This window comes from Rhodofomes roseus (genome assembly GCF_022264815.1).
Source record: "Rhodofomes roseus strain CIRM-BRFM 1785 chromosome Unknown C8Q71scaffold_32, whole genome shotgun sequence".
In the NCBI taxonomy this organism is placed as follows: Eukaryota; Fungi; Basidiomycota; class Agaricomycetes; order Polyporales; family Fomitopsidaceae; genus Rhodofomes; species Rhodofomes roseus.
In genome coordinates this window covers 238,820-263,333 of record NW_025952988.1, presented here as the reverse complement: position 1 = coordinate 263,333, position 24,514 = coordinate 238,820, and the positions used below count along the sequence as shown (strand labels likewise).

At 55.6% G+C, this 24,514-nt stretch overlaps 7 protein-coding genes across 7 annotated transcripts; 3 read left to right on the top strand and 4 right to left on the bottom strand.

Annotated features, from left to right (window-relative positions):
* Positions 1-581: 581 nt before the first annotated feature.
* Positions 582-2,175, top strand: C8Q71DRAFT_717114 (glycoside hydrolase; the record flags this gene model as incomplete). The annotated part of the gene is made up of 9 exons (XM_047921141.1): positions 582-733; positions 797-863; positions 919-1,050; positions 1,110-1,334; positions 1,384-1,415; positions 1,479-1,530; positions 1,589-1,773; positions 1,832-1,991; positions 2,056-2,175. The coding sequence occupies 9 exons, from the start codon at positions 582-584 to the stop codon at positions 2,173-2,175; spliced, it is 1,125 nt and encodes a 374-aa protein (XP_047773660.1).
* A 752-nt stretch (positions 2,176-2,927) lies between these two features.
* C8Q71DRAFT_727572 (uncharacterized protein) lies at positions 2,928-3,782 on the bottom strand (the record flags this gene model as incomplete). Its single annotated transcript, XM_047921865.1, is given in 6 exon segments — positions 2,928-3,044; positions 3,089-3,140; positions 3,203-3,240; positions 3,333-3,537; positions 3,582-3,711; positions 3,731-3,782. 6 exon segments carry the CDS (start codon positions 3,780-3,782, stop codon positions 2,928-2,930), a joined length of 594 nt encoding a protein of 197 aa, XP_047773659.1.
* A 955-nt stretch (positions 3,783-4,737) lies between these two features.
* On the bottom strand, positions 4,738-6,548 carry C8Q71DRAFT_911407 (Aldo/keto reductase). Its single transcript, XM_047929131.1, has 6 exons — positions 6,291-6,548; positions 6,167-6,234; positions 6,087-6,108; positions 5,948-6,028; positions 5,507-5,884; positions 4,738-5,424 (listed from the first exon to the last, which is right to left on the bottom strand). The coding sequence occupies exons 1-6, from the start codon at positions 6,323-6,325 to the stop codon at positions 5,172-5,174; spliced, it is 837 nt and encodes a 278-aa protein (XP_047773658.1). The 5' UTR covers positions 6,326-6,548; the 3' UTR covers positions 4,738-5,171.
* A 565-nt stretch (positions 6,549-7,113) lies between these two features.
* C8Q71DRAFT_375602 (uncharacterized protein) lies at positions 7,114-8,089 on the bottom strand. The gene is made up of 2 exons (XM_047918155.1): positions 7,627-8,089; positions 7,114-7,571 (listed from the first exon to the last, which is right to left on the bottom strand). The coding sequence occupies exons 1-2, from the start codon at positions 7,870-7,872 to the stop codon at positions 7,245-7,247; spliced, it is 573 nt and encodes a 190-aa protein (XP_047773657.1). The 5' UTR covers positions 7,873-8,089; the 3' UTR covers positions 7,114-7,244.
* A 4,580-nt stretch (positions 8,090-12,669) lies between these two features.
* Positions 12,670-13,611, top strand: C8Q71DRAFT_375582 (uncharacterized protein). The gene is made up of 3 exons (XM_047918154.1): positions 12,670-12,715; positions 12,768-13,059; positions 13,116-13,611. Exons 2-3 carry the CDS (start codon positions 12,844-12,846, stop codon positions 13,461-13,463), a joined length of 564 nt encoding a protein of 187 aa, XP_047773656.1. The 5' UTR covers positions 12,670-12,715; positions 12,768-12,843; the 3' UTR covers positions 13,464-13,611.
* A 3,207-nt stretch (positions 13,612-16,818) lies between these two features.
* On the bottom strand, positions 16,819-17,998 carry C8Q71DRAFT_727568 (uncharacterized protein; the record flags this gene model as incomplete). The annotated part of the gene is made up of 7 exons (XM_047921864.1): positions 16,819-16,876; positions 16,919-16,987; positions 17,118-17,367; positions 17,415-17,581; positions 17,608-17,770; positions 17,837-17,896; positions 17,953-17,998. 7 exons carry the CDS (start codon positions 17,996-17,998, stop codon positions 16,819-16,821), a joined length of 813 nt encoding a protein of 270 aa, XP_047773655.1.
* Positions 17,999-19,146: 1,148 nt separating this feature from the next.
* C8Q71DRAFT_862625 (uncharacterized protein) lies at positions 19,147-19,452 on the top strand (the record flags this gene model as incomplete). The annotated part of the gene is made up of 2 exons (XM_047928049.1): positions 19,147-19,235; positions 19,296-19,452. The coding sequence occupies 2 exons, from the start codon at positions 19,147-19,149 to the stop codon at positions 19,450-19,452; spliced, it is 246 nt and encodes an 81-aa protein (XP_047773654.1).
* Positions 19,453-24,514: the final 5,062 nt, after the last annotated feature.

Here is a 24,514-nt window from a genome sequence, read left to right as displayed (position 1 = left end):
ATCCGCCAGCATAACACAACCAGCGCGCCACCAAAGTTGTTCCAGAAATAGGCCTCCAGATCTTCGGCGAGCTCGCCACCATGTGAAATACCTCACGGGTCTATACCATTTCGTTTGATACGACATAGGCGAGAAGCTATCGGAAACCTGACGAACAACAAGTCGACATTCGATACACATGTGGCCTTGGCCGATCAGCGCTTCAGCGCTCAGCCCGTGTCTCTCACAGTCCACCAGGACTGTGACATACAAGGTGAGACTCGTACAATGACGGAATCCTGGATCGTTCTCAATGCATACAAACGTCCATGATATAGTGCGCATCGAATTCAAGCAATGCGCCTGTGCTGGGGCCTAGCCGTGGCTCCAGGGCGTCGTCGTAGCGTGTTCATCAAGATGCGCTCTTACGACCTGGACATCGAGAATGTTTCATCTGAATGTCACACGCGGCGTCGAGCAGGGGACAAAATGTTGTAGCATCATAGCATCCTTACAATGAGGCGCTATGAAGACGGCATTTAAACGTTGAACGAGGTGGGGGAAACCATTCACCTTCGCAATTCGCACTAGCTTCGAGCACGATGTTCGCGTCTAGATCGAAGTGTATATTCACTCTTTGTTCCGCTTTCCTACTCCTCTCTGCTCCGATTGTCCAGGCAGCCAACTCCTTCGCTGGATCTAACCTGTATTATGCGGCAGGTCTGTACGATGATGACAGAACTACCCTACTTCAGTGAGTTCCCTCTTGTCGTATCAATGCTTCCGTGTTACTGACCCATATTGAAACCGTTAACAGAGGGCTGCAAAGCGCTGGTATGAAGGTGCTGCGTGTTTGGATTGGCGGACAGTCAACCAGCCAGAAGGTAACGAATTCGCCCACTTTGCAAGGTTGCTATAATGTCTTATACGGTTGATCAGGGGACCAACATCAATCCCTTCAACGATCTTGAGCCCAACACTCCTTGCAACGGAGATGCCTCTTGCTACGACGACACGGTCCTCGAACGTTTGGACGACTTCATGGTGGCGGCCAACTCCTACGGAATCAAGGTTTCTACCGGTTCTTCCTGTGTGAGACTTTGACCGTAATATTGACATACCTTCGACAGCTCCTGATCACCATGCATAGTTACAATGCTCTGTCTAGTAACGATGCCTATGGAAAGTGGTATGGCATCAGCGACTTCTACACCAACACCGACGCGCAGACCTACTTCGACGCTCGCCTCGTACATATCCTGAACCACGTGCACACTTCGCTCAACAAGCCGTGGAAGGAGCTGAACGACTACATCTTTGGCTTTGAGGCGGAGAACGAAGCAATGATCGGGGATGTACGTGTCATGAACGATCTACTTCGACCTGTCCTGACGTTTTTTGCAGGGCCAATCCTTCATTGAGGACCATCAGCAATGGTACAGCATGTTCCTGCCAGTGGTCGATGCGAATGACATGACCTGACATGTTGATTCGAATAGGCAGTGCGACCGTGCCGGGACAATCAAGGGTCAGCTCGGCAACAGCAGTGGGGTGAGTCTCATTGTTGTGCTCGCTCGTACCCCAGTATCATGTAGCTCATGGCTGACAGATTCTTGTCTTGACCGGCGGAGCGTCGTGGCTGGCCGAGTCCGTCCAACCTGATTGGTTGACCTGTGATGCGTTGGACGTCATTTCAATCCATGCCTACGGTACCGGAGATCTCTCCACCTCCGCCTTGAAGCCATACGTTTCGCAAGCGCAGTCCGCTGGCAAGAAGTTGATTGTGGAAGAATGGTGATCACTGATTGCCTACCATACTTTGCCAAGATATCGACCGCTTCCTTCTCTACAGGGGTGCATGCTACTTCGACACCTCCAACAACGATTGTCCTACGGGGGATGCTTTGTCTACGGACACACGCAACGGCAATATCCTCAACTGGGCCGAGCAAATCGATGGTGCGGGGCTTGCTTGGCTGTACTGGCAAGTTCTCCCCAACGCTGACCCTCATGTACGTACTTTCCTGCCCCGTCGTAAGGTGTTTGAAACGAGTACTAACCCCCGGTGGCTCACAGCAATCATATGACTACGAGATCGGCATTGTGGACGACCCGTCCTGGAGCACCCTCCAGCAGGCAGCGAAAGCGGCCGCACAGGCCACAGCCGCATTCGATTTTTCGGCTTACCTGCTGTGAGAGGTCCAACGTGTCGGAGGAAGGCGGGTTGGAACGTACATTTACGGGAAACGCACACGTCGTCGCGACTCCTCTTATCCCTGACTCCACGCTCTCTTTGCACTCATATTTATTGACGTCATCGTGGCTCAGTTGAGCACGAATGCAACATTAGGGGTATTCCCGAGAGTCCCAAGTGAGGATGCGCGAGATGCTGATCCGTACAATCCTATATTGCTGTGTCGTTACTCGCTATCGTCATTCCAGGCCCCTCTGTTGGAAGCTGACACAAGCACGGAAGCTTGAGAGGCCTCGTGAATTGACGTCCTAAGCTTCGATGTCCGTCGAGTAGTCCATGGGCATCTCTCTAGTCTGTCAGCAAACTTATCGGCGGTCGCACGACCACTACGCGTCACGCGGGAGGACTCTCCCGCGCGTAGCGTACCAGTCGAGCGGCCACCTAGTTCGTCGCTATGTCGCACGTATAGGCTGCTATCCCTCACGCGATGCACCATGGCCATGGACTCCCATGAGTCGATGGGATCGCGGGCAGTTGCGTTCCGCGCGAGGTGTCAACGGTGCTCGGTCAGGTCGAATGTGTCAGCGAGCGCAATTTCCATATGCATCGACACCTCTCGTGCATTCGACGATAGGGGCTGGAGCCGCTGGTCTTCAGTGGTACACCGCGATCTTGGTCATCCGTTTGTCGGGCCACAGAGCGCGTAACATCGCGCGATGGACTGTTGGTAAGGATCCCTTGTGAGCGCATAGGCTTATGTCGCGCTCTGCAGCGAAGGTGCTCGATCAGATCTCTCTGCGACGTCTATCGAGGCCAGATTTCCCGTGCGCTCATATATCGGAGTGCCAAGGTTTACGGGGACCCCTGACGTCTGTCAATGGGTATGTAAGGGAGAGAAATGGGAGCATGACTCACGTCGGCACTTGAGTCGCAGACGGACACGAGGGTCCAAGTGTAGGCACACAGTCTGCATCAGTTGTACCTCAATATCAAGAGAAAAAGCAGGAAAGGGGAGACGAATTGACTTACCGATGCGGCGATGATGGACTGGTAGTCGTCACGTCATGCTGATCACACCCGATGAGCCAACATTCTGGGATAATACGATCGCCTGAAGGAAGCGGGCTTTTCAGGCGAAGTGGCCCTCTTCTTCGGAGACCCGGCGGAGGCTGGATTTGTCGGTGAGGCAGCCCGTCCGCAGCGAGAGGGAGGCTGCTGCATCGAGCAGCTCAGCTTTGACTCTGACCCCGGCGCTGCCCTTGAGCCTCGAGACCGTCTTCTTCTGCCTTTTTGCAGCTTGTGCCGGAGGAGGGGGTTGCGCGCGGGTCACCCGCATCCCCGGGTCGATGCCGTCATACGTCCGGCTGAAGGAGGAAACGACCGCCTGAAGGAGCCGCTGAGCACGCACAGGTCTTCACCCTTGTTCAGCCCCAAACGGTTTCGTGATCTTCTGTCTGCATCTTCGTAATGCGTACGGTCCCTGAAGCTCAGTGACGCGTCGCGTAATTGGGCTCGGAGGTAGCCCAGTTGCTTGCGAGCTGCGCGACAAGTACGTACGCTGCGAGTTCTTGTACAATATCGCCACGACGAAGGTCCATGACCGAGGCATTAGGACGCGTCAGGACTCAGCAGTGGTAGACCTGCTCGTAAGGAGTTGCGAACGACCCTCGAAAGGCGAGCACAAAAGTCGAAATGAACTCACTGGGGCAGACTCCGGGCCCCGGTGGTACCTGCTACTGAAGCCAAGCTCGAGCCGGCACATGTTACGATAATTCGATGACAGCTACGGTGTGGCTCACTCACCCGCTCGGAGTACTCGGGAAGTGTACTTGTATTCCGCATTCCGTAGGTGCACGATAGGCTGGTGTCGGAAGGAAAGTGATATCGCACAGCGGACAAGTCGGCTTTTAACAAATCGGAACATTGGTCTTACATAGCAAGGGTCAGTAGTTTTCTAAGCGGCCATGTACGGTTACGTAACATGGCGCTTAAATATGGAATGTTCACCGCATGTAAGAAATTTCGTACATAGGTATTAAAAGATGTTATGTTCGGCTACAGTACATTGACCACATGTATCCTGCATGTTAGCAACACGTACATTGAGACTAAACACTGTATGGTCAGAGAATGGTAGTCACTCTAGCATTGTCAGCACAGTTATAATGTTAGAATCTCGTGCATTGCGGGAACAAAGGGCGCACAATTGGAATGTAATGACAATGTAAGAGAGGCTGCGCACATTAAAAATGTAATGACAATGTAAGACATACATTTCAAATGTAATGACAATGTAAGCACAATGTTAGAGGGGCCTTCTTACATTGCGATTACATTTCGAATGTGCGCCCTTTGTTCCCGCAATGCACGAGATTCTAACATTATAACTGTGCTGACAATGCTAGAGTGACTACCATTCTCTGACCATACAGTGTTTAGTCTCAATGTACGTGTTGCTAACATGCAGGATACATGTGGTCAATGTACTGTAGCCGAATATAACATCTTTTAATACCTATGTACGAAATTTCTTACATGCGGTGAACATTCCATATTTAAGCGCCATGTTACGTAACCGTACATGGCCGCTTAAAAAACTACTGACCCTTGCTATGTAAGACCAATGTTCCGATTTGTTAAAAACCGACTTGTCCGCTGTGTCGGGCAGGTGTTGACGTCGAAATGGCAAAGCACAAGTCGACCGTGACGCCAACATCGTGACGGCGCCTGAGATCGGGGCGAGATCTGTCAGCCACAGACGCGTCATGGCTGCGGACCCTTCACTCGACGCAGCTTCAAACTATGTAAGTATGTACCATCGCTGGCGTGGACTTAGATGTCTCTACCCCTCAAGAATACGACCTCGTTTCCGTGTAGTTGGCATTGCCTGTTGTATTGAGAACTGGGTCGGCTTGCCTACACATCAGCTATCGTACACGCTCAGTGACCTTCGTCCACATCCCGTTCATCATGCTGCTTCTCATGAAGCACCACTCACTCACTCGTCCCACACAAGCCTCACGATGTCCCTTGCTTCACCACCCTTCAGCTCTTCAGTGAGCTCTATCTCTTCCGCGGCAACGTCCTCCTGCATGTGCTGGACGCTCGTCGTTCCCGAGAGTGGCGTGACGCCGTGGAGCTGTGCGAGCCGGAAGAGCGCCTGCGCGGGGGTGCAGTGCTTTGCCTGGGCGACAGCGCGGAGGGATGGATGAGCGAGGAGGGAGGGCGAGCCGGAGAGTGTCCAGAATGACCTGGGGCACGGATGGTGAGCAGACGCGTCCCACCGACAGGACTGGGCGGCGCCAGAGTACAAGAATGACAGTCGAGACTTACTGGTACTGGATCCCGCGCTCGCGACAGTATCGACAGACCTCCCTATCCCACGCGTTGCCCTCAAACCACCGGTTCTGCACGATCTGCACACGGCGCCCGGTCTCCTGCTCGAGCTTCTCGAGGATACGCACGTCGTACGTGTTGCTCATCCCGATCGTGCGCACCGTGCCGGAGTCCTGAAGCTCGACGAGCGCGCGCCACGCGGCGACGGTGTCGGGCAGGCGTGAGAGCGGCGAGTGCAATAGGAGACTGTCGAGGTAGGTCGTGCGGAGGTTCTTGAGCGAGTTCTGGACGGAGGTCTGGATTTGCGTGGGGATGGGGTCGCTGGGGTTGTAGGGGAGCGGTTTGGAGCGGTCTTGGCCGCCTAGCGAGGTGAACCTGGGCAAGAGAGGTGTGTTGCGTTGTGAGAGGAAGCGGCGTCCCATGAGGCGAAATGCTCACTTGGTCTGGATCCAGAGGTCCTCTCGCTTGATGCCGTGCTGTTTCTGTAGGATCTCAAGTGCCTCGCCTACGAGTTCTTCGCTACGAGGAGAGGCGCATGTTCAGCATAGAGCCCGTATATCCCCACAAAGATACACACTTGTAGTGCTTAGGCTGGCCGGCTGTCGGATGGTATCGCGCGTGAGAGACGTTTCTACCAGTAGTGCACAGGAGGCGTACCGGTATCGATAGCACGGAACCCATTGAGGACTGCACTGACAACGAGCTCCGTCGTGCGCTCCTTTTTCCTGGCATCCTGCGTATCGATCTCAGCAACTTCGCGGCAGTCGGCGCGCGTACGTACCACGCAGTACCGTAGATGATCTTCGCAGTGGTCATCGCGACTTCGAAGCAGCTAGACGAGGACAGAGATGAGTGCTAGAGCGTGCATGCCCTGCGAGTGGGATGGTGGCGAAGGTCAAGGACTCTCGCAGCAGTACTTATGCGGTGCATGACGTCCTGGGTCCTCGTGACCAGCGCAATGTATGGCGGGCGGCGCCGCCGGGCGCTCTCTCAGGCTGAACGTTGAGTACACATGTGTAGTGCCCTGCGCGGCCCAGGCGCGATGTACGGAAGTGACGCTGGCCAACATGTTCAGAGTTCACTGTGTACTCGAGCGAGGAAGAGGCTAGAGGGTGGGGAGACGACAAACGCGTAGCAGACTGTGACAAAGACGCGTCTGTGGCGTGGGACACGCAAAGGTTCGGTGGCTACACGCGGTGTCACCTCGCTACAGTAATGAAAGGTAGCTGCATAGCACGCGAACCACTCTCTGCTGGCTATGCCCAGGAGCGGGACAACTGTCACGCTCTAGTAGCATCCCAGCAAAGGATGGCGCATATCATCCACCCGGCACGTCGTCAACCGCCGCGTGTAACGTCCGCAAGTACAGAGTACGAGGGATCTCTATGCGGTAAATGTTCCTAGAATTGTCATATCAATAGGGCGTACGTGGAGCAATGAGAGTCGAGGACTGACCAAATATTTTCATCCCTAATTGCCTGCTTAAGTTATGCTCTCTGATGTGAGATAGTACACGGGCTTCTTGAGACAGTGTCAGGGTTCCGGCGACGATCTGGTTCGTAGGGTACCGCGTGCGACGGGTCCGGGGGCGAGAACCAAAGAGCACCGCCCCGCATCGCTAAATGTTACACACCGCTCTCGAATGGCTGTAAGCGCCGCTTGCGCGTACCTGTAGATGATACAGCGGAGGCCAAAAATGCAAGATGAGAACGACTCCGAGGTCCCATAGAAAGCATCAACATCGAAGATCTCGACGAAGTCGACAGTGCGGGCGGGCCTGCAGCTCGGCGGGGGCGGGGAGGTCAGCGGAGGCTCGGGGAGGGCGCGGGCGCGGGTCGACAGTGCGGGCTTGCGGCTCGGCGGGGGCGGAGTGAAGGTGGAAGACCGACCGGAGGAGGAAGGGAGGGAGGGCGATGCGGCGGGGACGGGGAGCGATGAGGTCGGGTGGGGCTCCAGCTGAGCTGCTGGAGTCGTCGGTACCTACGGCCTCCTCAAATGAGGGCACCGTGACCACAGATTCTACCACATCGCGGAAGAATAGTGCTTCGCGCATATGAAGCATCTGAGGCAAGGATGCATCAGTCACGGCACTAGTGGGTATGTGCATGGTAACATACCGGCTCATTGAGAGAGTCTGGCATATAGTACTGGTCATCACCCGTGAACGTAGAGTCGGGGTATCCATTGTCATCGAAGCCATGAACGCAGCGAAGTCGGCGAACTCGTCCAAAGGCAGAGCTACGTGATCGAAAGCAGAGTGCATGGTGCGAGAGGAGGCGGGGGAGGACAAAGAGGGAGGGGGAATCGCGGGGAGCCACATCGCGCATACATCGACAATGAAGGAGACGGTTACACGCTTGCATCGCAGGACTGCGTATACGTGGATGATGAAGTGCGGTACTGCGTGAGTAGGCACATCTGGCAGTATCGCTCGAAGGGTTGCGTCGCGCCGATGCGAATGCTCAAGCCGAGCATGAGGGCCCTCGGCGCAGCGGCGAACCCGGTCTCCATCCCGTAGGTCATCCCCGTCGGCCATACCCATTTGCACAACCTCCCGCACGCAAGAGGTACGCCGCAGGGACCATGAACGACCATGGTGCCCTGTGGGTATGTAAGGATGTTGGTCGTTGCGTCGTTGACATGGGCAGCGGGTTGGGATTTCAAATCGCACAGAAGGGATGTGTCGATCCCGCCAGATCACGTTGAGCAAGTCGGACAACAGCTTGTGCGAGGAGAAGACGAATAGCGAGACGTCGGAGTACTGGCGCGCTGGAGCGGATGGTACGCTCTGGGTACGCTCACAGACTGCAGTGGGTGTCCCATGTCTTGCAGTGGTGCCGCTTGGGTGTTCCGTGATCAGGATGGTGTAGGAGGAATGGTAACGACATAACGTCAGAGCGGGATGCTAGTCTGAGGCGAGACATCGGGGAAGTTTCCAGCGGTGTTGCTCGAGTAGGGATGCGGTCTTTGGGATGTCCAGGGTATTTATACCTGGTCGGGCGGCAGCTCGCTGTTGTTCTTCGGCCACCCGGCAAAAGCCCAACAAAGCGTGGCAACGAGTGTCGCTTTGTAAAATAGGGGCATGAATGGGCCACATCTGCTGACATGCCGACCATCGCGTGAAGGGGATAGCAGCATTACAATCATTGCCAGCCAAATCGGGTGCAGGACAAGATGTCGGACACGCACGACCCCAAGCACTGGTCAAAAAGTGTCTCCGTCCGACTACACGCGAACCTAGAGCTGGACTGATTGGGCCGCCGATGGGCCAGACGGAGACATCACGTTCGACGAAAGGGTGTTATTGGGCACGTTGCACAAGCGATGCCACGAGTCGAAGGACGCGCACGGATGCCCTTTGAACGCCACATTATGGACGTCCAAATGCGGTCGTAGTTTCGTTGCCATGCTCTTCGTCCGAATATGGAGTAGCGGTCGCTTTGATGCATGACGCGCCGATCCCCGCTTTGTGCATGGCCACCTTCGCTAAGCGGTCTGTACATGCCCTGTGCCCTGGTGTGGCCGACTCGACGTATAAACAGAGCCCCTGTTCGTATATCCCCTCTCAGCACACCTACACTCAGGACCTACACTCACCTTACTGCAACCAGCCATGCATTCACGCTCCGGTCATCAGCCTTCCATACGCGTGTTACTCGCGCGCGTTACCATTCCTCCTAACCACTCCGCGGATGCAACATTGCGACAGCCACAGGGCGATCCTGGAGCACTACAGGCTTCAGGACTTTCTGATGATGCGATCAAGCGGTGCTGGACCACCTTGACACGTGAGTACTCGCCATCTGGTTCGCCCTATGCAACGGAAGTGAATCGAACGCACTTTCGCGCTTCCAGACATGGGCCTAAGGGCGACTGAGTAGCTGTAGAGGCGCATATTAAAGATGAGCAAGAGGGTTAACGGCCGAAGCTGGATAGAACGCATACCTCTATCAGAACGGCGCGACCATTGCGCAGAATGCCAACGTGAACCTCGGCCAGCGAGGGATAATGCCCGTATGCCGCACCTGTGTGAGTAGCCTCGTGCTCATCATCGTCTGCTTCTGTCCATTACAGCACCTGATCACCTCAATAGGGGACGATGCATCGATACTGGCAGAAGCGTTGCGTTGTCGTCAGCGGGACATCACCAGCATGCAGAAGCGACCAAGTACTACTCACCGTGACGAAGTCTGGAGCCAACGCGTGTCCTCTCAAGAACTCACTTACATGGCTATCCGCGCCGCGATGCGTCTAGCCAGCCAAGTGCGGCTTATAGCTTGATGACGGCGATGATGAAGAGGGACACGAGAGTGAATAGTACCCTCCGTACACCGTCCCGCGAGGTCAATATTCGGTCCGGCCAACGAGCGGTCTCCCGACCTGCGTAGCGCATCAGGGAGAGTTCTCCTGGGATGAGCATGGGGGTCGCGAGTCTTGCGTTGTTGGTCCCGTCGACCGTGGTGATGGGGATAGGCAACGCCCCTTCGCTGGACGGCCAGCGTCTATTCGTGCCGGGATCACGGCCGTGTAATCTAGTGTTATCTAAACGAGCGATAGTGCAATATCTCATCTTATCGTTGTCGTGCCGATCACACAGAACGCGATATCGTAGATAGGCATGGTACATAGTGCTAGGAGGTATCGGTGTGCAGCGGGAAAGAGCGTAAACTGTAGTAAATGAGTGCTGGATGTATGATACATGTATATTGTGAATTACAGAGGTCAGTCTGTACATGCAAAGTGGGTCTCAGAGATTCGGGAGGTGTAGCGCAAACGTCGGTCCGCCCGAGCCAAGCTCGTCGGGGTAGAGCTCGACTGCATCGACGTCGGCGAGCTGCTCGTCTGCAGCAAGAGTAACGCGGCTGTCTCGTCCTCCGGCGGTGTCCACGTCAGGACTCACCGAGTGCGAACCTTGTGTGCCCGCGCGGCGCGAGTCGTTAGGCACGTTCCCTTGCAGTGACTGGCTAGATAGGGTGCGTGGGCGCCGGGAGCGTGAGCGTGAGTGCAGCGACGGTGCTGGCGGCGCGGAAGGGGGCATCGGAGAGCGGGGGCCAGGGCAGCTGCGACGTCATTGCCGCACGAGAATCTGACTCAGTGATGGTGGTAATGCGGCTCGGGTCGATGTAGTATGGGTGCGGTAGCCACGCTGCGATGAGCGGGAGACGTGGTGAGGGTGTCGGAAGAGTAGTAGAGCTTGAGACCGCCACTGCCGTGGCGGTAAGGGTCTACTAGTAGGGGTATCAGCACGTTTCGTTCGAGCTCGCCGTCCGAGTCAACCTTCTCGTTGTCTCCGGCGTACTCGACATCTTCCTTGTTCTCCTCGTCGACACTGACGTCCATATTGACGTCCCGCGACGCGCGCTGCTTCCGCTTCAGGCCGGGCACAGATCCCGCGGTGACACGATCACCGCTCGGAGCCATCAGGCATCCGCAGCGACCTCGAACGTACGCACCTTGTCGGTGAGCTTGAGCTCCTGGAAATGGCATGCAACGGTCTTGACGAACACGTCCACTGGCTTGCACTCCTTATCCTCTATCCTGGGCCTGCCCTTCACCTTCGTCTTGCCTGGCCTCACTGCTCACCGGCTTCCTCAGTAGTCTTCTCCTGCTCAGCCTCACTGATCAGTGCACTCAGTATCGCAGCTGTCGGTTTCATCTTGGTCCGGCGGGCCTTCCGATGTGGGAATAGTTGAGTTTGCGGAGGGACTCGCGGGCGGACACGCGCGACATTGCGCCAGACTTGCGGCCACGACGGCACTGGACTTGTACTCGGAGTGCAGTGTGTCTGGAAAGCCGTTCCTAGGAACAGGGCTCTTGTGGAGGATGGCCGGCAGTGAGTACTGTACCGACGCCGTGGCGCACCGACTCGAAAGTCCCTGTCGATGCAGCGGCAACACAGTTCAAGTTCAAGTTGCACCGTGACGTTCACAACTTCAGTGATAACATGACTCACCATGTTGTTGCCAGCTATAGCCTGGATTCCTCGTCTCCCCGTCGGCAGGAAATTGCCCGCCTTATACTTCAAACGCAGACGTCTAGTAGCAGACTGCATCCAGCATCCCAGGGACATGGCACGTACAGCCGCGGCGCTTGTGCGATGTATCGCTTATGTAAGCTGTACCGTGACGTTCAGACGCAAGAAACTCACCAGCTCGCACCTGACGGTTATGAGAGAAGCTGAAAAACAACTCATGTATTCATTCTCAAGGTGTCCCGACTACATTGGATAGCCATTGTTGAACATACTGACAGGGGACATGCACACCGCAGCCACATCCCGCACGGGCGCTTGATCTGCACGCCGTGAAAACCAGCACCTTCTGTATGGTCTCGTAACGACAACCTCTCGCCCATCCAACGTTCGGGATGACCGTTTTCAGACCCGACGAGTCGATCCTTCGTTGCCGAATCTTCACAGCTCTTCATTTAATGCACGATCTCAGCATGCATACAGCGAGATCAGTTACTTCTCGACACACAACAAAAAATCGGCAACCAACGTTTTGCTTAGAATCCTTATCGTAAACGCACTGTGTACAAGATCTACGAATAAAGCCGCTGTTGCAGACCACAGTTTTCGATACCGTTGGCTGCTCACTGTGGCGCCTGATACGAAGACGATCGCTGGACTATCTGCAAGAGATTATATGGCATCTCGGCACGATGGCCAGCTACCATCAATCGTGTCCGCTTCCGTCCTCGAGCGCTTGGCCGCGCGCTAAAGCCATTTGGCGGGGGCGTTGCCTATCCCCAGCACTGGTGAGCGCACTGAGCGGGCGCGTCTGCGGTTACCAGGGGCCCCCCACTCGGCATAGATCGGGGATCGATCTCAGCCACAGACGCGTCGCCGTTCGACTACTCCGACTCGGACGCGACTTGGATGCGACTTTCCAACTGTCAGTCTTGTGTCAGTCAGCGGTGACTCCAAATGAGTCGGCGTCGATGTGTACTCTTTCGAGCCTTGACTACGGAAGCCTCGATCTTCGGTCCTTTCAATCTCTGGGTCATCAACGCAGGAACAACGCACGATGCTCAGCACCATCAACAAGAGCTTGAGGAGACACTAGCAGCGTGCCTAGCTCCTGCGACTCGAGCTCTCATTCGACTCAGAGCAGGAACACGGAATATGGCACCAACGGCGCGTCGTCTTGTCTCTGTATGGCCCTTTTTGCCACTGATGTCGCGTACAATCCGAGTCCGTGCGAGGTGAGCATCGCTTTGTTCTCGCCACTCCTTTTGTCCCTCATCCACCTGTAAGCACTGTTCCCCGGGTATAAATACCCTCCCAGTCTTCTCTTCCTCAATGAAACCGATCAAAGCCCCTGCCTCAGGGTATGTCGCCCCCCTTGTTCTGCCGCCACTCAGCGCGGCACCGTACCTTCTCCTTGTCGTTTATGCAGCCTCCTCTGTGCTCGTTGCCACTCCTCCTAACCATTATTTGTGATGCTTCAACCACCTTTCGCTATTGCGCACATCGAAGGCCCTCATCACACAGAGCCGGCGATCCGTTGTTCCTGCTACGTCCCCTGCACATCGCTGGTACAAGCGTAGTACGTCCTGCTCCGTCTTTCGTCTGTTCTTTGGGATTGAGATATGGCTGTTTCAGATGATGAACACTGTCAAGCGGTTCCTCCACGGAACATACGTCCCACTTCGCCACGAGCATCAATACATTGACTTGGAGCGGCGTGGTCAGTCCCCTACCGCCGAAGGCGCTTTAGGACCGACGTCCTACGCGCACAGATCCGTACGGCATCTGGGCCTCCCCGTGACGGGGAATTTCCACGCTTCGAGGGCGACGTTGGCGATAGCGCGAGATTGGTCCAGCATGGTCGCCAGCCATGGTCGGCAAGCTTGCTCACATCGCGATGCGGCGACGATTGTCGTGCAACTATTTGCAAAGGCCCCAATCTCGTCGGTGCCAAATGTTTCGACTACTGCACAACGCAACTAGCTTGCAGTATACGCAGGATCCCATCGCCAACTCTGACTTCTCCGGCCGGTGTGCAACTGCCTAAAGTACACACGCACACCGGTTCCGCGTACGTAAGCACCCTGCAGCTCGTAACAACGTGCCCAGGACTACTAACGATGCAACATCCTTGGCGCAAGAAATTGCGGAAACTTGGTGTACGGGCCAAAAACGAAGCAACGACCTCAACGATAGCTACAAGGAATACTGGAAGAGGATGCGACTGCAAATACATGCAGTGCACATCCTCTTACCAACGACAACACCGATGCAGGAGGAGAGGGGGATGAAGACCCGCCGCGCTGCTCGAGCATCAGAGCTCCAAGGCGCGAACTCTGACGCCCATTCCGAGTCCACTTTCCCGTCCGTACCGCCTACTACAGACCAAACGGAGCCGGATCGTAACATGGACGAACCTTTCATGCTGCCTATGATGCGTGCGTCGTAGGGGCTTGTGCAAGACAGGGTAGCCACTCGACTGGTGCGCCTTACACGGGAGAGTCCTCTCGTGTGAAGCGTAGTGGTCGTATGACTGTACTTGACTATTTCTTTCCTTCGTGAGTCTCGGACTGGGTCTCACGGGTGGAAATCCACGGCCATTGGATGCTACTTCGCACCGTTGAAACGCGGCGCACCAGCCGGCTATGGAATGCATCATACTCACGCAGCAGCGCGGAGCCCTCACGACCGTCTGGGCGCGCTCAAAAGGTGTAAGTATGCGAGCCTTGAGATGGTGCATTACTGACTAGTACTGGTTCTGAGTCCTCAGAAAACATGATAGCGTCCGCGAAATTGGCCAGCCTTCATCTTCGCCACAGACGCGTTCATGCCTGTTCCTGTCGTCCGGGCCCTCTTGACAGACAATTCTACCAGATGTTTGAATGTTGATGTGCTCTGCGCGGATCGAGTGGACTCACGCCAGGCTGAATGGCAGGCTCACTGTCCACCGTCGCACGTCGCGCTAGCATGCAGCCACGTTCACTCAACGCTCCTCATACTTACTACGCCTGTCTGCAAGCACTGGTACTGACCACAACGAGTAGAGGAGATTGCAGAGGAGCAAGCCGCGTGGTCCAACTCGAGTCACCGCGAACGGCGACGACCTCCGGCGTCGAAGTGATCGGGGGCACAATCTCACAGCCACAGACGCGTCGTGCAGGTGACCGGCGGCCATGTACGCGCACAGCCCCAGACCAGACCCTCTTCTTCGACGTTGCTTCCCAAATCACGACTTGAAACCTTACGAGTTTAGGACGACAGAGCGCGAATCATGATTCTACTACGTCCCCCGCGATCGGACTGAGGCGCGCAAAACGTGTGTGAGCACAAAGATTCGCCTTAGCAAGCCAAGATACTCATGCATAGAGAAGCTCCGCTGCTATTCCGAGGAGGCCTCCTCACTGTGGCGCCGCTCCGTTAATCCCAGTGTTCTGAACGCGAGACACGACCCGAGGACTCATGGGGAGAACTGAACAGCAAACGCAGTCAGACGTGGAATCTGGGCCGATAGTGCCACGGTCCTTATACTTAAGGATCAGTCAAAGTAGTACACGTCCCAAATTGGCGGTCTCGCAGCTGCATACCGGCGCATCATAGGGCAAAGTGTGCGCCGCGGGCCCGTGTTTCCTCTATAGGTGCGTGGTTGTAGGACCAGGGCCGCGTGTTCAAACGTTCATAGCTCAGGCTGGATTTGGAACCATCGGCATACCATCCCTGGTATTGCCGTAAGCAGTCACAAGTTTCTGAGCGCAGCATCGCTCGGCAGGCAGATGCGTGCACCCTGTCACGGTGGCGCCTTGGGCTCGTTCCGTGAGTCGGCACGGACAATCGGTACTGTAGTCTCCCTGTTGACATTTGCTCGATTCGGTTGACAATACCGCCCAGCTTTATGCTTCCCCTAACGACGGCCAGGGACGTAAAACAACGTGGCCAGCATGCCAAGAGGTGGCCAACGCGGATCATTCGCACACAAAGCCACGCTTGTTGCCACGCCGTGGCGCTTTGGCCACAGGAACGCACAGCAGATCTCAGGCTCGCTCGCGTATAAATACCCTGCATCCACGGCAACTCGAAGCTAGCCAACATCTGCACATACGACTTCCTGCGATGTATCGACTCACGCTACAGCTACATTCACTCTCTATGACTGCGTTACCATTCCTCCTAACCATCCCGCCACCCGTTCCTGGGCCGGTTCACCGCCGCAGTACTACCTCGCGCCGCAGACCTCGCACGACGGTACACCCACTGCCACGTCACATTCCAAACCAAACGACGGAGATTCGATGATGAGTCGTCCAAATGTGCCACAGACTGTCCGCGTCTACCAAGGGTGAACGGGAGGCTCTTAAGCTCTGCGACTCGCGACGGAAGGGCGTCGACGGCAGTCAAATCGGGTATGGCGGCGCGCTCTACCTAGGTGATTGGGTGCATGGTCTTTTGAACCGCCACGCGACTATGACATGTGGCGCGTCCGGACAGTGCAAATGGTGAGCCCTGTTCAGTTCGCCCATTTTGATCGCCACTCACGCCGAGGTATCACCAGGCAGGCATCGCGCGCTACGGAATCCCTGTGTCAACCAGATATACCGCATGTGCTGCGATGCAGAGCCAACGAGTTTATCGACGTAGAGCAGCCATGAACGAGCATCTGCCGACGCCGTGGCCCGCTATAGGCGCCGACTCTTCAGGTTCATCGCCCTGGATCAGCGTGTCTGCGGAAGTGCTGGGAGCTCAGGCTCCTGAGCATGATCTATCATGGATCTCCTCGCGCTCGACAGCGGATGGGCGTCGCACGTTAGGGGGATGTGGAAAGGTTCACACACGAGCTCTTTGTGCACATGGGTTCTTTCCACTTGTCATCGCGGCAGATGTCCAATTGAAGGTATGATATTCTGTCTTCATCCGCTACGTGCTCTGCTCATGCACTGGTCCTCCCAGGGACTCCTGGTATCGTTGTCGACTTTCCTTGGAGAAGCTGGCAGCAGCAAAGCTCATCCAGCCGCCAGAGCCATCCTCCGCTGGTATGTCTCGAGGGCGAGACAGTTGTCTTGCTCGAGGACATCGTCAGCCGAGAATGGGTATCGGTTCCTGCGCTCAGCGACCTCCGAGTCAGAACGGTGTCGTGACTCGACTTATACGCGCCTGCCCCAAGAGCTGAGAAAGCTTATCGTGTGACTACTAAATGATCAGTGAATAGTTATGGGAGCGCCGAGTGAGGACAGCGGGTCGCCGTACGCTTCTTCGATCCATCGATTCTCAGCATATTCGTGCGTGCGATGCTCTTGTGCGGTAGGATCGTGCAGAGGCCTTTTCGCAGTGTCCATTCAATGTCTAGCTAGGTCTCGTTGTCTAGATCTCGTGCATCGCCTAGCCCATTCTTGTGTTTGTATCGCCTGTGGGGAGCTGAAGTCAGTAGTATATGCGCATTCTCTCACGTCGCATCGGAAGCCCGTATATGCTCCTCGGAGGGCTTTCGTGAGGTCGGGATAGGTGTAGTTGAAGGTCTGTTGAGCAGACATATGCTGTGATTCCCAAGCTAGCCGATGATGCATAGACTCTCAACACGCCTTCCTACAAGCACGGTTGTACGACCACTACGCTTCGCTAGGGAGGACTCTCCCGCACGAGACGCACCGGTCGAGCGACTGCCTTCTCCCCCAGTGCGCACTTGCATCATCGGTTGGTCGCCGATGATAGAGTCCGAGAAGCACACATGGCCACGAACCAGAGGAACTCTTCCCATGTCCAAGGATAGGCATGTCGCGAGCGTCATTCAAGCAGTAGCAGCCTGTCGATTTGGCGAAACGAGCGGATTCCCAGGAGCGGACGGGCATACGAAAGTCTGCGAACAGTAGCGCCTTCGGCAGTAGGGAGTCACGGCTCCCTGCCAGTGGGTAGCAGGGAGAGCAGCGCGCAAGGAAGCCAATGTACTGGGGCGCAACCCGGCAGGTATGGTCTGCACATGCACTCGAATCACCTCAGCATGCGAGGGTCCGTGAGGGCTGTTTCTCCTGCTCTGCATTGTAAAGGTATGCCTTTGTGTTCGAGCGCCTTGGAGCAGTGTTTGCTCGTAGACTAGGCGCAAGTCAGTATCTGAGCTGTATGGAGAGATGGTGTGGCACACCTTTTAGACTGAGCGCCCTCCATTCTCGCGTCCTTTACCCGTCTCGGCCCCATGGTGTTCCGTCGCAGCTGGGGCCTGTCCTGCTCGTTCAACAGGCCAGAAGCAAAGATGCACGCGCTTCGCGACGAGCCAGCCATGCTCTTCCCGCCTCGCTTTGGTCGATCTATCAACCAGCGAACATTCCGTGTCAGCTTAGACTCCAGCATGGACAGAATGACAAGGGACATACGTCCAGCATTCGGCGTCAATGACTGCTCCTGCCGCTTCGCTTCATGCAGAACAACTAGGGCTGCCTATGCTCGATGGGTAGGAGGAATGGTAACGCGTGAAGAGAACGCCGTATACATAGTGTAGGAATGGTGGCAGACGACGCTTTGTGGCGACGAGACATGTCGAATGGATGCGGGAGGTAACAGGATGCAAGGAATGCTTCGAAGACGAAGTGGTCTTTATACCCGCCGGAAGCCCCTGGGGACCTCGGTGAAGGACGCGAGCTAAGGACAATGGTGGACAAAGCGAGTGGTGAATGTCAAAGCAATGCAACCTTTGTACCCTAACGCAACCGCATCCATGAGTGGGATGCTTCAAGCTTAGTCCACAAGAGACCACATAGTAAGTGAAGCGTGACGGCCATTGGATACGACATGACCCACCAGGGGACAGGTGCCACCATCCTCGCATGTCTCCTTTCCTTCAGTCCGCCAAGCCCTGCGCGTATGAAATGAGCATCAAGATCATCCGGCTAGTCTGATTCGTTCCGAGGTCAGTGGTCTTCAGCTTTGATAGTAATGCGGAGCAGACGCGGGTCGGTCAAGACTGGCAGCATACGCGTTCATGGCGACAGCCACTGGAAAACAACTTGTCGAACAGTACTGTAGCTTCAAGCTCCAGATTCAAGCAGTTTGGACCAGTCGATGACATTCTCGTGTCCGGTAGATTCCCTTTGCGGGTCTGGAAAGGTAGAGGATAGAGAGCAAGTATCAGGCAAGCGTCGTTTTCCAAAATCGACATCGCCCAGCGCCGTATCAACCGGCGTCGAACCAATCGGGACTTAGATCTCAGCCACAGACGCGTCACGCAAGACGCCGATGATCGGTCGGTGGCTGAATATGGTCACTCCTCCTAGATATCCTCCTCCTCCGCCGATGTTGTTCCCGCCGCCACTGGCAGAATCATCTCAGGCGCGTATCGGGCACAGGCGGACGAGAGTGCGGCGTCCAGACCTGCCTCCATGGCGGCGCCATCTCATTGTAAGGCTTTGCATACGACATCAATCTTATAGAGTTACGGATCGAAAGTGTTAATGAGGGATTATCTCACCAAACCGCAGCCCAGTGGCAAGATGCGTTTCTCAACGTGCTGTTCGACGCGCAAGCTTGACGCGCGGTGTGTTGTTATGGTTCATGTGGTATGGCCACCATTTCTCTTCTGTGTTTGGACACTGATCTACAGTAGATCTCGCCCTGAATGAGTATCTGTTGAACAGCGACTTCATCCAAACATTCGCAACCTGTGATGCGTTGGCTGTCATTTTAATCCATGCCTACGGTACCGGAGACCACCTCCGCCTTGCAGCCATACGTTTTGCAAGCGCAGTCCGCTGGCAAGAAGTTGATTGTGGAAGAATGGTGATAACTGACTGTCATCCATATTCTGTGCTGCGATACTAACTGCGTTCTTCTTTACAGGGGTGCATGTTACTTCAACATCTCTAAAAACAATTGTCCTACGGGAGATGCTTTGTCTACGGACACGCGCAACGCCAACATCCTCAATTGGGCCGAGCAAATCGACGGTGCGGGGCTTGCATGGCTGTACTGGGAAGTTCTCCCCAACGCTGACTAACAGAACTGTCGACGGCGCAAGGCGCACAGCACATATCATGTTAAGTGTCAGAATCTGCTTGAGAGCGACGGCCTGCTTGAAGGACTACATTGCAAATGCATCAGCGGACGTGCAACAGGTAGCGAGATAGTATGCGCAGAACTCTTGTCTGCATAGTTGCAATCGTGTATTACGCCGTCACCACTGCCATCCACGAGATTATGTACATCGTAGAGCTGGGCCTCCGTGACGGCGGGAGATCGGTGCCCGATCTTGCAGCCACAGACGCGTCATGGCCGGTGGCGTGCCACGAGATCTGCAATAATTACCACGCCGACCTCCGTACGTCCACACCCCTCTCGACTGTGCGACTCTGACAACTGCTCGGGATCAAGCATGCCTCGCGACCCACATGCCTCTCGCGGGAGGACTCTCTGCGAGGGAACACGCAAGTCGGGAGACCTTCCACCCGAGGAGTCTGACCCTGGCTATCGTCAACCCATGTCCCAAGAAACTTTCGATGTTGTCCCTGCGTTCTGGAGGCGTAGGTCTTATGTCCACTCGATGCTCAATTTGCGCTCACTCCATCGACCTGAATGCAGGGCCACGGCCGTCGAGATATGCTCTTCCAGCCGCTCTGCAATCAAAAGAGCTTAGTTACGTGCATATATTGGTGAGCTCAAGCGTTACCTATTCCAGTGTGCGAGGCTCGGTAGGGCTTGGTCGTTCAAGGGTTCAACGTTCAACCGTTGGGTGCGAGGGATTGGTTCATGAGTTCCAGCCCAAATTTTACCTAGGCTTCGAAGCTAGAGGGTCAAGGTCTATGGATCCCAGCTGTGCTGTAAAGCTTCGAACGCCCCGACTGGCAGTCTTCGCTGACGCATCTGAACCACAAAGTGCGCGTCAGCACCATGCTTCCGTGAGACGAGCAAACGTTACTCACGTACGAGACTAGCGTCGCCACATCTCCGAGCGCCTTGCTCTAGTGCTGCAGCAGTTGATTGGAGTCATTCTGGACCGAAGTGCGATCCGCATAGTGGTTAGGAGGAATGGTAACAGATGAGGGAAAACCCGTCGGCGATGACTCGGAAGCAATTTGGTGAGCTTTGGGCTGTCGCATGGCTCTTCTGGCAGGGACGTGAGCTCGGGGAAGGAGGAAGGCAAGGTTGCAACGGATGGCGTGGAGAACGAGCTCATATTTATACCTCGACCGCGCCACCCTGTAGTCGAGCGACAGTCTCGCGTAGCAACGGAGCCACAGGTGGCCACACCATAAGCGGCACGTATGGTGCGTCGTTTGTCATGACGTTCGACAACCCTGACCCCCTGTTTTAGCCGAGCCTTACAGCGACGTACTCAAGGAAGTTCGATCAGCACTTCCGCACAAAGCAATGATACCATCGGCCCTGTCATGACTGGTTCTATGACCGATAAGGCAATCTCAGTCAGTGTCGTGCCCCCTTTTGACATTTGCCCGATTTGGCTGACAATGCCGCCTAGCAACATGCTGCTCCTGACAACGACGAAAGAGGAACGGAAACAGCGTGGCTAGCATGCCAAGACATAGCCCATCCGGATCATCCGCGCACAAAGCCACGCTCGTTGCCACACCGTGGCGCTAAGACCCGCTCACATATAAATACCCTGCGTCAACAGCGACTTGGAACCTAACACAGCGCACACTTCCGAGTCTGCCCACGATGAATCGACTCAGACGACGACTACGTTTCATCTCCCCCATCGCGTTACCATTCCTCCTACACCATCACTTTAGTGGCCTACGGGAACGACCCAGACGAGGCCCAAGCCCGAGCCCTGCCTACATAGGTGCCCCTTTCGAGGGTATCGCTCAGATCTCTGTGAGCACCATCCACTATGCTAGTCCATCCGCTTGACTGACTCCTGGCATTCAGCATGGGAGCGTCTGAGCGACGACGACACTCGCGGTCCGAGTTCTTCGCGGGGCAGAAAGAGATTCTGGCAGCGCACCTCGCGGCGAGTACCTGCATACACGCCATTGACACTTCGGCTCATGTAGCAATCCAGTACGCTAAAGCATGCGAGGAGTGGAAGAACCCCACAGATACGCCTCGAGCAGAAGAGTTGAAGACCACTCGTGAATAGCGCTTCTCATAGTGAGTTTTGCTTGTTCTTCCTTGTGTCCGATGCTGAGAATGGCGTGTAGCGTTAAGGCTAGACTACGGCGGGAGGTGCTTGACCTCTGCACACCGCGAGGGCAAGGGTGTTGCCGTCGTTGTCTATCGCTATGGCGGCACGCTCTAGCTAGGTGATGGGGTCCGGAGTGTCCGTCAACGCCACGAGGAACCATGCACTGTCTCTCGATTGATGGTGAGTTCTGCTCAGTTCGCCCATTTTGGCATTCACTTAGGCTTTATCCCTCGTAGGACGGCAGGTGAACGGCTTGGTCCCTGCGGGCGGCGAGGTGTTAGCTGAACGGACATCACGCTGCAAGACTAGTGGCGACGAGGAAGGCAGCGTCGGCCAGAGTGCGACAAGCCTTATTCTCGCACCCCATGCGTTATGGACCTTGCGGACCTATCGAGATTCTCCATGCGAGCTACGTTTGCTGCGTTCAACGCAGAACACGTTCATGGATGCAACCTCCGTGCTCTATCTAGGGGATGGAGACCAGGTTTCCGTGTATCGACGCCTCACGACGATATCGCTTGGGATCGCCTGAAGGGAAACATGCCTTTCCAGTGTATGGTATGACACAGTATACCCTCAACAAGTCGCCTAGTCGCTCACGCAATGACACTCTTGACAGCTCCACGCACGGAAGACCTATCGAAGTCGGCGACACCTGTTATGCGAAACTGTCTGGGTGGCCTAACCCGGACAACCGCGAGCTCGCATCCTTGATGCAGTCTCCATCACAGAGATGAATCGTGCCTGCTCATCCGGGCATACCGTGGGTACTTACCGATGGATCTCCTCAAGTTCGGTGGGTCGTACCTAGGGAAGAGTATCAGGCTGCCCAGGAATCTTGCTCGCACTTCCTACATGAGTGTTAGACGTCGCCCACTCGCATCGCGGCACACTAGGTAAGCTCAGCTGTATCTTCCTTTTGTAGGCTTCTCTCACGTTGGATCTCTCGCAGGTCGGAGCCAGATGTAACATATCGGACAAGGCCACGGACAAGGCCAAGGACAACTTCCTCGCCGCTTTAGTGGTGGCCAACAAGTTCCTAGTGGACGAGACTTGTAACAACGCCACGGTGGCAGACATCAAAACTGGATGCTCTCATCATATGCGCCAGAGGACTCGGAGGTCCGAGTATCTTCCAGATCCGCACGTGGATATATGACGCTCATTCTCCGCTGGTGTGCTTCGAGAGTGGGACAGTCGTCTTTCTCGCGAGTGTTGCCAGCCGAGAGTGATTTGCGTCACTGCACAAACAGGCCGAGGTTTGATGCCTAATTCGATCTGATTCGTGCTGGAACGTACAAGACTCACGTAACCTAGTATCAGAGCCTTCCCCGCCAATCCTACGCAGCCGTACAACCAATGCGCTTCACACGAGAGGACTCCCGTTCCAAGCGTACCAGTTGAGTGGCTACTAAATTCCTCCGAGTCGCTGTCAACGGACGATCGCCCTTTCATCGTGGTTGTTCGTTTGAAGCAGTGGTGGGGAAGGGCCAGCACCCTGTGCGTTGGGCGGCCACTCACCTTATCACGCTGGTCTGAGTACGAGGGATCGTCACACTGACGATCCCGATGCTGACGAACTCCTGCAACAGTCAGGTGAAGTATATCAAACGTCACACGTAAAGTGCGTCTCACGACTCGTATGCCCACTGCAAGAGAAATCTCCAGGCGGGATCACACGGGTCGAGAGGTCACCTATCCGTCGGACCAGTTATGACGCCGCGCAAGGCTCATCGTCTTCGACAGCTAGCGTATCCATCCATGGTATCCACGTCTGCAGCCGTGTTCATCACCGCAGGTTGTTGGTTGGGGACCGGCTTGAGCGGAGGCTTGACCATGTAGGTCTTCTTGTCGACAGGGGTAGTGGGTGTCATGACAGATGGCGTCGGACGTGGCGCAGGGGGTTTGAGCACCGTAGTGGAGGGCTTAGGCACTGCAAATTGGGGAGCGGCTGCAGGTGGGCGGAGTCTTGAGGCTGGGAGCGGACGCGCAGAAAGAGGGTAGACTGCCGCGGCCAGGACAGTCGGCGAGGGAGTAAGAGGAGGAGCTGCACGCGTTGGAGGTTTGGGTGCGGGCGGGGCGCTCGGAGCGGGACTTATCACAATGGATGGTACATTCCTTGTAGCGTCCGTCGTGGTGGGTTCCTTCAACTCGACGACGTTATCGAGAGGCTGAGGTTTGGGGGAACGTGGCGGACGAGGTGAGGAGACCGACAAGTTCGCCATACCCATCTCCAGACCGAGCTCCAATTCCGCGGGCTTCTCCTTCTCGACCACTTTCTTGACGGGGGAGCACGGGGGTGTGTGTCGGGGAGACCGACAGAGACGCCATGCCCATGTCTAGTTTCGCAGGCGTGGTTTGTCGCAGGCTCGCTCGCAAACAACAACCTCGCCATAACTGCATCAAGGCTGAGGTGTGGCTCGGCAGACTTGCTGACTGGCGCGTCGTGTGAGATTGACAACGACCCCATACCGAAGTCCAGGCCCGTCGCCAGGTGAGCGGGGCACACTATCAGATGCGTGGTTAGGAGGAATGATAACGGGAACAGTAAAACCCTCTGGAGGTTCGTAAGTTCGATGGTTGCCTCGGGAAGGTGGTCGCATGATTCGTGTGGCGATGTGGTTCTAGTTGACGAGGTGAAGTCGAGTTGAGGAGGGGGATGCAGAGAGCGCGCTCGCCTTTATACATAAAGCATTTCACAACATAGGGGCACAAGGACAATGCCACATAGAAATGAGGGCAACAGGTGGCGACAGCGAGATGGTCGCTTTGTTCATATGTCAAAGCGTTTGCCACTCCGCGGCGCCGCCTTCTGAACATAGCTCCGGTACTGAACAGCGAAACGAGGGTAATACTCTGGCGACCAGATATAGACGCACCATTTTGAGGACAAAAGCATCACTCGAATTGGCAT